The sequence below is a fragment of the Ptychodera flava genome, chromosome 12 (genome assembly GCF_041260155.1).
Source record: "Ptychodera flava strain L36383 chromosome 12, AS_Pfla_20210202, whole genome shotgun sequence".
NCBI lineage: Eukaryota > Metazoa > Hemichordata > Enteropneusta > Ptychoderidae > Ptychodera > Ptychodera flava.
The window spans coordinates 38,968,518-38,983,382 of NC_091939.1; the positions used below are offsets into that span (position 1 = coordinate 38,968,518).

Genomic DNA, 14,865 nt, shown 5'->3' on the forward strand with positions numbered 1-14,865 from the left:
TTTTTTGTTCACAGTGTATGTCATCTTTTGTTTACCGGTACCTTTAGCAGTAGTTTGTCATTGCATCTCATAACTGGTACCCACTTTCATTTTGTCCTAAAATTTCCAGCATTTAAAAGTCTTTTTAAACAACTGTGATGTCATCCATACTGAAGTACAATTATAGCAATGAATTTATACTATGGTAAATGAATTGAACTGAAAATATACTTTATTGTAAAGATACATCTATAACACACAGGACATTAAGGTAGAATGCACCTGGGGGACAGATAGTCAGACTCAAATTTCTACAATTCTTTTCTGATCTACCACTTGTGGGGGCTCATTTTAAAGGTCTTGGAGAAAGAAAAACTTTCACTCTTATCTTTGCAAAAATTCAAAATTTAATTTTCCCCTCATCGAGTTAACACAGGAATGGTGGCCATTTTGAATTTCAAATATCACAAAATGTTGGGTGATTTGTTTTGCTAGATCCAAACTTTGCACGGTGACCCCCAATTTTTATTAGCTCACATTTTGTATGTATATATACCAAAGAGAGTTTATACGGTAGGATGACGGCGCCTATATGTTGGTATGTATGTATGTTAGTATGTGCAGATGTATGTCAGTCGCCATCAAAAGCTCCAAAACTGCACCACCTACCATCTTAGTACTTGGTGTACAGGTGTACCAAGGGGTGGAGATGTGAATTTGTTCAAATGAACATGTAAGTGTCAAAAATATGCAAATAATGTTAAAAAAGGGAAAATCCTGCAAATTGCTAAAACTATAATATTAATAATAATAATTTATTCATTTATAAAGCGACTAAATCCACACAAATAGTGTGATCAGAGACGCTGTGTAAAATACAATCAATTTTTTTAAAAAGTTACAAGAATTAAAAACAAAAATAAATCAATACAATGGATGAGTTCAGTTAAAAGCAGAATTAAAAAGAAATGTTTTAAGACTTGATTTAAAACTAGGCAGGCTTGGGGAGCGACGAACCTCAATCGGAAGGTTGTTCCATAAAAAGGGGGCAGCAATACTGAAGGCACGGTCCCCATATTTCTTTGTACGCGACCTGCTTTGACACAGATTAAATTGGTCAGCGGACCTCAGATTACGGGTTGGGACGTACAAATTAACCATGCTAGAAAGATAACTTGGACCGAGTGAATGGATACATTTATAGGTGAAGATAAGAATCTTAAAAACAATACGTTGAGAAACAGGCAGCCAATGCAACTGAAACAAAATCGGGGTGATATGCTCAGTGACTCTTGAGCGAGTTACAATTCTAGCAGCTATATTCTGGATACGTTGAATGCGATTAATTGAGTATTTCGGAAGACCATAGAGAAGAGAATTACATGAATCAATGCGAGATGTCACAAAAGCGTGAATCAACTGTTCCGTGTCTGATCTAGAAAGATATTTGCGAATATTTGCAATGCGTCGTAAGTGAAAAATAGCTGAGCGGCAGATATTGTTGACATGAGGGTACATCGTAAGACCAGAATCCAGGATAACTCCAAGACTTTTCGCCTGACTTTGAGCAGGAGCTTTGAGCTATGTAACCACATGCCAGATTTGGTTGAAACTTGGTATTCAGCTTCATTATGGTTACTTTAGTTACATTTGTTCAAATTGTGGTGAGATTTTCATATTTATATTTTTGAGGTAATTTTTCTCATTTTTGGTCAAAATTCATTTTCTCTGAAATAGCTTGTCTGATTGCTTTGAAACTTGGTATGCATGTTCGCAGGAGTAAACTTATTTAATTATACTCATTCTAGTCTGCCACCAAATGTGAGCCAAGTGTCATTGATGCTATGTTTGTTGATTTGGTGAGAGAACGTTTGAAAGTTTAATTCGGGAAAGTTTGAGCAAAAGTTTAAGTCTTTCTCTTTCGAGGCGCATACTGGCTAATGTAGTGAAAAGCATATTTTCCCATTGTTAAAAAAGATTATCTTTGGTCTATCAAGTTGTTTAATTCTTAGGCCAAAAAAAATAAATAAATAAATTGAGCTGTTCCGATAACACGGTTTTCCAAAATAGGGTAGGTAGGTTGGCAGGAATTTTTTTTCCAAAATATGTTTATTTTTAGTAAGGCTTCAGGGCGGTCAAACACTGGCCACAACATTTCTAGAAAAATGTATCATACATATAAAAGTAAAAAAAAACACATAAAAGACACCCTCGTTCAAGCAAAAATCAAATGCCAAATAACGAACGCTTGATTTATGGGTTTTTTCTTTCTTTATTTTACTTCTGTGTTTACGTAGCTCCAGTAAAAAGTTTAGGGTCGGCAAGTAAAAAATAGGGTAGGTCGGGTTATCGGAACAACACAATTTTTTGGTTCGGCCTTATATAGCTTACCATCAGCAATTTATACACTGAGTGACGTCATGCGAGTATTCCACGTACTCTTTTGATATCACCAAAGGAAAAGAGAGCGACTTTGTCGTTTTAAAGGCGAAAGATTACTATCATACTTGCAAAAATTTAAATGCGAACTCTTCCACTTAAAATACACATTGGCGTATTTTTGGTCCTAGTTCATTTGAATATCTTAATTGTTCGCCGGAAACCATTTCGTCCCCAAAACAACTCCATTTCGCTCCAAAACTATTGCCAACCGGTAAAGCTAAAAATAACCAACCAGTGCCCACTAAAATGCCATCACTTATCTATCCCGCGGCCAAAGTCTTCTACTTGTAGCCTAGCAGTACGGACGAATTGTCACAGCCGGACATTTTCGCCACCGTGACTTGCAGTACTAGATCTGCTTTAAGGTAAGCTTAATATGCACCTCGAAAGTGAAAGACTTAAACTTTTGCTCAAACTTTCCTCAGTGAAACTTTCAACCATTCTCTTACCGAAGCAAGAATAAAAATCAGGGGTCACCGTGCAAACTTTGGTACTAGAGAGACAAATAACTTGCGATTTCTCGATATTTGAAATTCAAAATGGCCGCCATCCCTGTGTTAACTCTATGGGAAAAAATAAAATTTTCGATTTTCGAAAAACTAAGACGGTGAAAACTTTCTTTCGCCAAGAGCTTCAAAATGAGCCCCCACAAGTGGTAGGTCAGAAGACAATTGATAAAATTTGATGGCCCGAATTTTTGTTCCCCGAGGTGCGTTCTACCTTAATTGAGTCCAACACTCGTATAGGATTGTACATGTGAAGGCGGTTTCATGGGCACATTTCGTCATTCTTTTCTCCTTCCCCGATTCTACCTTTTATTGTGTTTAGGAGAATAAAAGGTTCACGGTAGGCAAAATGTTTTGGCACAGTATGAATCCACTGTACTCGCGGAAGAGGTTTTGGTACGAGGTGATATTTGGGGCAACGTGACCTATAGGGCGAGGTAGTATACTTGGAACGACGTGGTTTTGGTACGAAGTTGTATAGGGCGAAATGGTTTTGGTGGGATGTGGCTGGACCTCATAGAGGCAACCTATTATTGTTTCAAGTCGCAAGTGTCTACTGCGTGAAAATACAGTGATCAAAACGGTCGTCCAAGTGTTCCTCGCTTTCGCCCTAAAGCTAAAGCACCGTACCAGAAACGAATTTCTGGGGAGGGGTAAGACCTCAAATTCGTTTTGCGTGCGTCAAAATATCAAAAGGGGTTCTGCTGTAGCATAAAATAAAATTACATGTAAGAAGTCAGACCATGATATCATAAAGAATACGATATTTGAATGGCAACATGAAAGCAGAAAGGTAGAGAAAACCTACAGAATAGAGAGGATTACAATACAGATACGGGACGCGTATTCGAGTGGACTCTACTTAATGTGAATATGGCTCACATGCAGTACTATATCCGCTTATATAGTAAAATTAAGACACAAATGACGACAACATAAAAACAAAAAACAAAATTCGAAGTCTGATAGAAGAATATAGGCTACTTGGAACTTTGAAAAAGTGTAGAACGTAAATTAAAGCCATTTCTGGCGATCCCTGGGATCGCCTTTGTTCTGGTCGGTAAGAGGATTATGGAGGTGTGATAGCCTTTTGTTCCATTGAAATTATAATCTTGTTTGTAAATTTTCTGATGAGACAATCTGGCGCCAACGAATGCCTTTAAGGTATTATGTTTCTAGTGCGTAAGCTGTTCTGATTGACCACCCCTTAAATGGACAGGTCATTTATCAACTTTATCGAAAAGCAAATTGCAACATGATAAAAAATTAACACCATATAAATACTCAATGTCAAAAAAAAAACTAATTCAAACAAAATTCGCTATATCAGTTGAATCACTAAGGCAACAAACGAGACAGGAAAGACTCATAACCAACGCTTTTGCTCATGGTGCACATTACCCCGTAGGGCTACAGCCCATTAACTACCGCGGTGGTGGTTTCGTGACAGATTTTCGAATTCTGTCTTTTACCTGCTGAGTTTGACCTCGACGACTTTTGGGGTAAAGACACAAAAATTTAACAGGCTGAAAACCTTACAGATGTGTAGGTGTGCCACTGAAGAAGTTGATGACTCAGCTGATAGAAGCCTAAGAAATTCTGCTACTGCTCTTGGACCATGAGAACAAGTCTTTAAAGAACAGGAATAGGGTAACGAATGTGCTTGCTAATAAAGGTTTTGCAATGCTGTCTATTGATGGTGGCTAGGATTTGAAAGTTGGATGATGGGAATTGTGACAAGTGCATTCGATAATTGACTATACGTATGGATTTAAATGGCTATCAGCGGGCAGCGGACGACGGGGGTGCCCGATAAAGAGTCCAAAATATTCCCTGTAAAGTGCGTGTGGCAAGGGATATCTGTCAGCCGGCAATAATGTACAGGTGTGCCCTATAAAGGACCGACAATTTTTCGTACGTTAAGTGTGTGGATTAGGGACTGGTCAGTTTCTTCGGCCTGGGGGTGGTGGATTCATGGGGGTCACCCTGTTTTTGACTTGGGTGATAGGGGGTCACCATGTTTTTTGAAATGTCCAATAGGGGGTGGTCAGTGTGTTTTTGAATTTCGACACAGGCTAATACTTGCCTAGAATGCATTGTACCAGCCACATATTTCATCAACCAGTTGCAGTTTTCGGCGCGCCCTTCGGGCGTGTAACTTTAATAATAATAAGACATATTTTTCAGAGCTCCCTCCAAGCGCGAAACTTTAATATATCAGACATATATATGTAAGAGATATCTGTACGTTTCAAATTTTTGGGTGTGCCCTTTGGACACGTTACTTTCAAATATCAATCATATTTTTCAGCGTGCCCTTCAGCCGCATGATTTTCATTAATCAGACACATATATCAGAGATATCTGGATGTTTAATATTTTTCGGCGCACCCTACGGGCGCGGTACTTTAATATATCAGAGATATATGTCAAAAACACCTTGATGTGTGTAAATTGAAAGTCTGTTTTGCAACGTGTACTAATAAATATGAAATCTGCAGTTCATATGAAAAGTATGACAAGTTCCTGATACTTTTTTGCTTTCTCTATGAGAATTCAGAAGTAGAAAGCAACATGCACTAATATCTCACAATCACATTTTTCTTACAACAGTTCTGGACATCTGGTTATGCATAAAAAGTGTGGAATACATTCACAGCTCATTCAAAATACTGTTTTCAAACTTAGAATTGCACTTTTAAGTTCCTATCTTACAACTGATATGACAACAATTTTATCAAAGACACAATGACTGTTCAAGATATACCCCAATATATATATATATATATATATATATATATATATAAACAGAATACTTCAAGTACAAAGTAATGAAACTTAAGTAATAGATTTCATAACTTGTACTTAAGTATTCTGTTTATTTATAACGCTCTGCTTTTGCATTGAGCACTGTAATTTCCACGAGGACATCTGTATACTTCGATATATATTATATATATATATATATATATATATATATATATATATATATATATATATATATATATATATATATATATATATATATATATATATATATATATATATATATATATATATATATATATAATTATATATATATATAAATCGGAAGATGTTCCGGCCTACTGAAGCAGCCCAGCAAAGATGGGCGAAACGTCTTGGCCAGGAACATCTTCCGATTTACTACCATAGACAAAAAACTGCCAAATATATATATATATATATATATATATATATATATATATATATATATATATATATATATATATATATATATATAATATATATATATATATATATATATATATATACTGAATTATTGAATTGTATTCCATTTTTGTTTTTGTTTTACTTTGTTGCGCGCAGGGGCGTCACCCTGTTTTCAAAAGTTGGAATGGGGGGTCAGCCACATTTTGGCGTCGCCCCCCCCCCCGGCCGAAGAAACTGACCAGTCCCTAAGGATGGCTGTCAGCTAGGGCAGGAGGCCACATACATACAGGTTTACCTGATAAAGATGATTGCAATGGCTGTCAGCGGTTACGAGGTGACATGTGGGACCGAAAATCTGCTGACAATATGCCATACCAAAACTACGTGGATTATAATGGTCGTAGACGAGCGTCAAGTAGAATGTAGTCCCGATGAAGGGCTGACAATCAACAGTACTAAAAGTGCGTAGATTCAATGGTCGTGCTCGAGAAGAAGGTGACGGGTGTTCTCACCAAAGGGTTTGCTATGTTCGTTTTAAAAGCCCGTGAATTTAAATATCGCTGAATGGGAAATAAAAACCGAGGCAGGTGTCCACATAAAAGTGTGCAAATTTGAATGCGGACGGCGAGTAATTTCATCGAGTCACGACTAAGTTGGGAGGCATACGCTCACCTGTCTAAATATCATTCTTGGTTTTTTCGCTGAGTCATCCAAGTCAAAATATGCTTAAATACAGACAAAAATATACAATTTTTTCCTGCGCTTATATCTGTCGCAGACTGAACAATCTGCACCTGCCTAACATCAATTTACATCAGTTTTCTTTTTAAAACGAACTTTAGCATTCAATGAGTCAGCAAAAATTAACGGGCTGATTGCCATAGAGATGTGTAAGAGTGACACAATAAATTCGCCGTGGGCTTTAATGTGCCGCCGGAGACAGAAGTTGACGGCCTTGATGGTAGAAGTTTCAGAAGTCTCGTACTGCTCTTGAGCCACTGAAACAAGTATTTAAAGAACTAGGTGTAAGCTTGGTATATATGTGTTCGGGAATCCTACACGCTTTGCAGTGCCTTCGATTAAAGTGGCGTGGCGAAAATCGGCCGCGGGAATTAGGTACCAGTGCACCGATAAAGAGCCAACAATACTCCGTAGGCAAGTGCGTGGATTGGGATGGCTGCCAGTCAGCAGCAGGCGACAGGGTTGCCTGATATAGAGCCAACGATACTCCATACGTAAATTGCATGGATCTGAAAGGCAGACAGGTGTGCCCGATAAGCAGCCGAGAACATTTCCTAGGCAAAGTGCGTGGATTTGGATGGCTGTCAGCCAGAAGCGGGCGACAGGTATGCCCGATAACAGGCAGACAACATTCCGTAAGCAAAGTGCGTGGATTGAGATGGATGTCAGTCAGCAGCAGGCGACAAGTGTCCCGGTAAAGAGTCGACAACATTCCGTACGTAAATTCCGTGGATTGGGATATCTGTCAGCCGGCAACAGGCGACAGGTTTGCATGATATAGAGCCGAGGATACTCCGTACGTCAAGTGCATGGATTTGGAAGGGAGTCAGCCGGTAGCAGGTGACATGTTGCCCGATAAACAGCCGAGAATTTTCCGTAAGCAAAGTGCATGGATTGAGATGGATGTCAGTCAGCAGCAGGCGACAAGTGTCCCGGTAAAGAGTCGACAACATTCCGTACGTAAATTCCGTGGATTGGGATATCTGTCAGCCGGCAACAGGCGACAGGTTTGCATGATATAGAGCCGAGGATACTCCGTACGTCAAGTGCATGGATTTGGAAGGGAGTCAGCCGGTAGCAGGTGACATGTTGCCCGATAAACAGCCGAGAATTTTCCGTAGGCAAAGTCCGTGGATTGGGATGGCTGTCAGTCAGCAGCAGGCGACAGGTGTACCCGATAAACAGCCTAGAACATTCCGTAGGCAATGTGCGTGGATTGGGATAGCTGTCAGCCGGTAGCAGGTGACATGTTGCCCGATAAACAGCCGTGAACATTCGGTAGGCAAAGTGCGTGGATTGCGATGGTCGCAGTCAGCAGCAGGTGACAGGCGTGCCCGATAAACAGCCTATAGAACATAGGGAAAGTGCGTGGATTGGGATCGGTGCAAGCAAATAGCAGGCGACAGGTATGCCCGATAAACAGCCGACAACATTCCCTAAGCAAAGTGCGTGGATTGGGATGGTTTTCAGTCAGCGGGTAGCAGGAGACATGTTGCCCGATGAAAAGCCGACAATATTCTGTACATATAGACTTATTTTGTGAGTCATCCAAGTCAAAATATGCTTAAATACGGACAAAAATATACCAATTTTTTCTGCGCCTATATCTGTCGCAGATTGACAAATCTGCATCTGTCTAACATCAATTTACATTAGTTTTCTTTTTAAAACGAACTTTACCTTTCAACGAGCCAGCAAAAATTACCGGGCTGATTACCATAGAGATGTGTAAGTGTGGTACTATACTACGTGGGTTTTAATGTGCGGCCGCAGGCAGAAGTTGACAGCCGTGATGGTGGAAGTTTCAGAAGTCTCGTACTGCTCTTGAACCATGAAAACGAGTAAATGAGATGTAAGCTTGATATCTATGTGTTCGGGAATCCTAAACGTTTTGCAATGCCGTCCGTTAAAAGTGGCGTGGACTTGATAGTCGGGCCTTGGGAATTAAGTGACCAGTGCACCGATAAAAAGCCGACAATATATCCGTACGCAAAGTGAGTAGATTCGGATGGCTGCCAGCCAGCAGCAGGCGACAGGTATACCCGATAAACAGCCTAGAACATTCCGTACGTAAATCGCATGGATTGGTATATCTGTCAGCCAGCAACAGGTGACACGTTTGCCTGATACAGATCCTGCGATACTCCATACGTAAAGTGCATGCGTGGATTTGAAAGGCAGTCAGCCGGTAGCAGGCGACATGTTGCCGGCTGAAAGCTGACAATATTCGGTACACATTATTAATGAAAAGTCTCTGATTTTTTTGCTGAGTCATCAAGTTAAAATATGCTTAAATACAGACAAAAATATACCATTCTTTTCTGCGCCTATATCTGTCGCAGATTGACAAATCTACAACTGCCTAACATCAATTTACATTAGTTTTCTTTTTAAAACAAACTTCACCTTTCAATGAGTCAGCAAAAATTAACGGACTGATTACCGTAGATATTTGTAAGTGCAGCCGTAGGAAGAAGTTGACTGCCTTGTACTGCTCTTGAACCACGGAAACAAAATCATTATATCGGTATTTCAGTTCAAAACCATCACACAACCTCGCTATTATGTTTGGACAGGAGAACAAATTTGTGCGTGGACCTAGTTCGTGAGTTCCATGTGACCACAGACGACCCTGATAAACGTTGAGACGATCATCAGCCCGACCAGTACTTCGACCTCCAAATCAATCTCATGGTTAAGGAGATATCAGATACGACTTCCAAACAAAGAAACTATAATGGTCTAAATTGTTTGATCGTTTTGTTTTGAAAGTAGTGATTTCCATAATCTCCAGAGTGACAAATATGTTTACCTCAATCTTTGTTTGTAAATAGAAGGATGATACATTAATTTTAGTCAGCAACTATGGGGTGATATAGATAACTTCACCGTGTTGTGGGTTGTGACCATTCCACAAATGTACACCGCCTTTGTAAAGTACTCAGGAAGATGAATACGAATAGCCGTGATTTGTCGGATGATGCTGTGTTGGTAGCAACGTTGCAATTGTCATGTCTTCGTTATACCATGTAACACGTAGCCTTAGCCGTTACTCAGTTACCCTGGAGCCATGTTATTCAATATGGCACAGTGAGTGGACTGCCCATTTTTTGCCAATGATGGGTCAACTTCTCGACCGAAGAAAGTATTGTGTGGTTGTATGACTTACCGTGTAGCCTTGTTGAAGATGTAGGTTCGAGCGGAATTTGCAATCATTTCATGTCGACACCATATTTCCAACCAGAGAGAAACTCCCCAAGTCAAGGAAATGATATGAAAGAATAGTCAATCAATTAATCAAAGACCGACTGCTCGGTGACTTTCAAAATAGACAGGTGTGTAATTTGAATATTAATTTCATAATGAGTTGAACACCATAGAATCTCAGTAAACTTCTTTTCACCCTTTTAGCGAAAAGACCAGAAACTTTTCGGACGGTTAATCTCAGTCGGTCCTTGGATGTTATTAAATTCCCGTCACTGTTTCTGGACTAGTTTTAATCTTACATTTACATTTTATATTTACTTATATTAATCTGATAAATCTTTGTGACGATATTGCAGCCGTTCTGTGAAAATAAATAAATAAAAAATGTCTTCACGTTGTCACACCTAAAAGTTCTGATGGATACGGGTAGTCAAACAGTTTAAAATCCCACTCATAAACGTCATATAGTCTTTTGAGCAAATCCTGTGGAATGTTTTTGTAATATTTATAATAAACTGAAGACAATGAACTGTTTGTGATATGAGTTCCAACAGCGGGAAATGTGATATTCTTGTCCATACCAATATTGTACAATACATACTCGGCATCATTAACTAAACTTTCATATTTCCCGATGAAATCGTAACTTATTTCACATGGTCCACATAAATGGGTTATTGGTTTCCAGTGTTCATCCGCTTCGGCACCCATTAGCCTATAGTTCACCAAATACTCAATGAATTCAAGAAAAGTAGGGCGACCGTCTTCAATCGCCCGCCTAGACGGACTTTTACGAAAAGTCTCGACGATCATTTGGCCGTATCTTCTTCTGAAATATTCGTCGCCGGCCATAGGACGCTCAAACTTATCGCGATAGGCCGATAAAACCCTTTGGAAAGGATGTCGGACAAAGAGAAAATTGAAGTAGTCGTCTACAATTTGGACGAGTTGTTCTCCATAGAAATCATCCAGTGTGTCATAGGTATTGTTAAAATGAACATAACTATGGCTTAAGCCGTCAGTAGTATCCGATTTACCATACAACACTAACAAAACTTTCTTCCAACTCGTACAGCCGACTTTAGGCACCATGCAGTACATAAGCCAGTGTTTTTTGCTTAAGAGAAGCACAAATTTGCTCACTGTAAAGATATTGACGGGAACTTCGTTTGATTTCTCCATTTGATGGCACATTTCTTTTAAGTGAGCGTTTCTCACCTCAGATTCCCTCCTTCTTTCCTTAAATTTCTTCGGTATTGTTCCATTCGTCTGCATGGGAACAAGAAACAACATCATTTTTTAGGCTTCTGAAACCAAACTACTATTTTTTACCACGGTGAACTTGTGACATAACCGAATACCGTACGAATGGAAATGTGAATAGTAAATACTGTTGCTTCACCAACGAAGCACAGATACGATAACTACCTTCTCAACTTGAACTCATCTTTATACGTTTGTAAGTTGACACATTTTCACAAAATGTAAGAACCCACTCAACACTCAACCCATTCAACCATTCTATCGTCATTACTTACCAGAAGTTTTCTTTTCGGATTTAGCGGCACCTGTTTTTCTGTTGAGACGGCCAATGTCCGACTTCGAAAACGCTCAGCCCGTATTTCAACACCACTCTTTAATGGTCCTCTATTCGAGGTGTCGTACTGGCCATACTGCCGAGTCTTGACATCATGAGAAAGTAACTTTGCAAGGTCAGATCGTTTTGTGGAGTTTATTTGATCAGAATACGCCTCGTGTTTAGGAGAGTCAAATCTCTGATTCAAATGAGTTGCCAGTGTGTCCCTTTGTTCATAATTGAAATTACCATTGCCAAGTATGGTTTTACCAAAATTCGACCGTAAGTAATTTTTAAAAACTGACACTGAACTTTGATTGTATACTTTTCTTTGTGCATGGTTACCTTGAGAATCGTTGGTATCGGGGAAATTTCTAAGATCATAAAACGTTAGACCAAGTCTCTCTTCTTGAGCTGTCAGTCCGAGCTTCGGAAAAGTTTTGTGGAAGCGTTCCCCAGGTAAAACATTTTCAAACACTATTGGAACTGTTTCAGTTGTTTGCTGCCTCTGTAATTGCAAAGTTTGGTCGACCTGTTGCCCTCGCCTTTGCAAAGTTTGGTCGATCTGTGGTCCTCGCCATTCAGCGTCATACATCCGCTCTGGTTTCATCTCAATTCGGTTAACTTTGGTCGCTCTAAAATCATAAAATTCAGGAAACCTATTTTGACTTTCCCCATGCAGCGCGTAACTATCGTTTCTAGGACTTCCTAATAGCCTTTTGAAATGGACGGAACCAAAGTTTGCTCTAGAATTGTGCAGAGGAAGATGATTCTGCATCTTCTTCCGGTCATCTTGTAGCTGCTGCCGTTTCCATGACGATAACTTTTGGAAGATGTCATTGACTTTGACGTATTCCTGGCCATTTGTTTCACGTTCTGTCACCATATCGTCTAAGTTATGTTCGTTTCTGAAATTCACAAGTAGTTGACCTTGTCCTCCGTTGTACTGACTGTATTGCCTTTGGAGAGGTTGAACTTGGACTTGTTTGTTTTGACTGTAATGATAACCAATTTTTCTGTGTGTTTCTTTGTAGACAGTCCCTGAAATTGATCAAGGTTGTAAAACTGATAACAAATCCTGCTTTGATGTCTGTCGACATGTTTGGTCAAGACTGAATTCACAACTTTACATTTCTACCGTCATTGACGCTATTTCACGGCAATATGAAATAATTAACCCAATATGTAACTGGGTTAGTATTACATATTGGATTAGTTATTACATATTTGGGTAATACAGACTCAACGATATAACAATACAACCATACAAACTCAGAAGAAATTGTCCAGAAGTAAGAGAGAATTCAATTTTGTTACATCAACTTACATCATGAGTCCCTTACCTGGAATGTGCGTCTTTGATGAGGTGTAAATAAATTGTACGAACAAAGACGATAAAAAGATCACAACAACCACCAGTAACCATAACTGAAAAACTCGACGTCGTCTCATCGTACTGAATCTGTGGAAGAAAAACACAAGGTAACAGAGATACAATGGTTGCAATACCCAATACCCAGTGCAGTATAGTGCGTGTTCTCATTGTGGCGTAATAGTTTTGAAACAGGACGGGCGAATGTTTACAATCGCAAGCTTAATATATGAGGTCATAAAGCATTGCAGAACGGCTATGGATTCACCATCTGTCACAAGACTCAAGATACGACAAAGTTCATATTTAGGCGGAAATCTTTGGCAGACCTAGTTCAGTGATGTTGATACACTGTTGATCCATCTGTCAACGTATTAACATTATTGAAAATAAAATACTACATTGTATTTTAAACCCTATTTCTTTCCATTATGATAGTACAGGGAGATCTTGAACCTATTCAACGAATTTAAATTTCAAACCTTTGTATTGAATTTATCATAAAGTTACAAAACATTGTATCTAAAGTGAAACATGACTGATGAAGAAAATAAACATTACTTAAATGCTTACATTTCGTAAGAATAAATATTAATCATTCATATCTGGAAGAAAAGGCCTAGCTGATCTACTGAGACAAAAGAACATAATTTATTCGAATATTATACTAATTCAATAAGTGGAATCCGGAAAAGACAGCTTGAAGTGTACAAGACCGTCTCGCGATCATTTTTCCACAGCTCCAAATCAAACTGGGAAATATTACGTCATCTTGATGTTGATCAGAGTTACAAGACCAAAACATTCACCGGCAAGTTACTGAGAAGGTTGCATGGTTTACAGTTCATGTTATCACGGTAACTGAAATGTCTAAATCCTTATTACACACAGGGTCTGTAATACCAAGCCGCAATTCCCGCGAGATTTCCAGAGCTGTATGAACTGACCTAAGATTTTGGAGGTTTTAACGATCTATTAGAAGCAGGGACGCATCTTTCGCCTGATACTATACATGAGAAATGCATGCAAAAATTTAAAACCGTGTTACACGTCCGATTCATGTGCACAGAGCACATAGGTAATGTAGATCTTATAGGAACTGGTAAAGGATAACATCGCTCTCACTCATCTACGTTCACAGTGATATAAAGTGTCCTTACAACACTCTCAACAACCCTGTACCGTCTTTGCTGATGCTGACATACACAAATGGACGATCTCTCGCTCTAGACATGCGACAGGACTCTCTCTTCAGCGAGTGTGGGACTATGCTCGAACGACGAATACTACTGTCTCAACAATCTGATGATTAAAATCAGATGTAGAGTACAGCGACGTCTACGCGGTATTCTCTTGCTGTAGTGAGAGGCGACAGCATGAGAATACCGCATAAGTACAGACGTCGCCGTACTCTAGATCTGATTTTAATCAGATTGCTCCTGTCTATAACATGTACCTGATGTTGGTATCATGGGTTCAGTATAGGATCATTAGTGGGTTTTCGGAAGTGAAAACGCTTTGGTGCTTTCGATATTTTACTAATCAAACTATGATATCTCAAGGTTAAAGGACCAGTAACTATATTGTAATTATTTTTTTCTCTATTTTGTCAGCCAACAGAAATTTCTTGTTGTTCTCTCCTAAACATGATGAGATACACAGTATTCAGCTTGTCAACTCGGCCTGTACATGTACGGACTGCATTCATCAAGTTGTTGTTGTTGACGATTGTATTCTGGTCTGGACTAGAATTCAAATGTAAACAATAACAGTGCATTTTACACATATAGAGTTACGTTAACAAGCTAAATAGTTGGTGCTTCGATATGCTTTGGGGAGTAGAAACTTAA

General features: G+C 39.1%; 1 protein-coding gene across 1 annotated transcript; it reads right to left on the minus strand.

Moving 5' to 3' along the window:
• Nucleotides 1-8,355: 8,355 nt before the first annotated feature.
• LOC139145843 (uncharacterized) lies at nucleotides 8,356-13,126 on the minus strand. The gene is made up of 3 exons (XM_070717255.1): nucleotides 12,987-13,126; nucleotides 11,606-12,684; nucleotides 8,356-11,336 (listed from the first exon to the last, which is right to left on the minus strand). The coding sequence occupies exons 1-3, from the start codon at nucleotides 13,093-13,095 to the stop codon at nucleotides 10,458-10,460; spliced, it is 2,067 nt and encodes a 688-aa protein (XP_070573356.1). The 5' UTR covers nucleotides 13,096-13,126; the 3' UTR covers nucleotides 8,356-10,457.
• Between the last annotated feature and the right edge of the window lie 1,739 nt (nucleotides 13,127-14,865).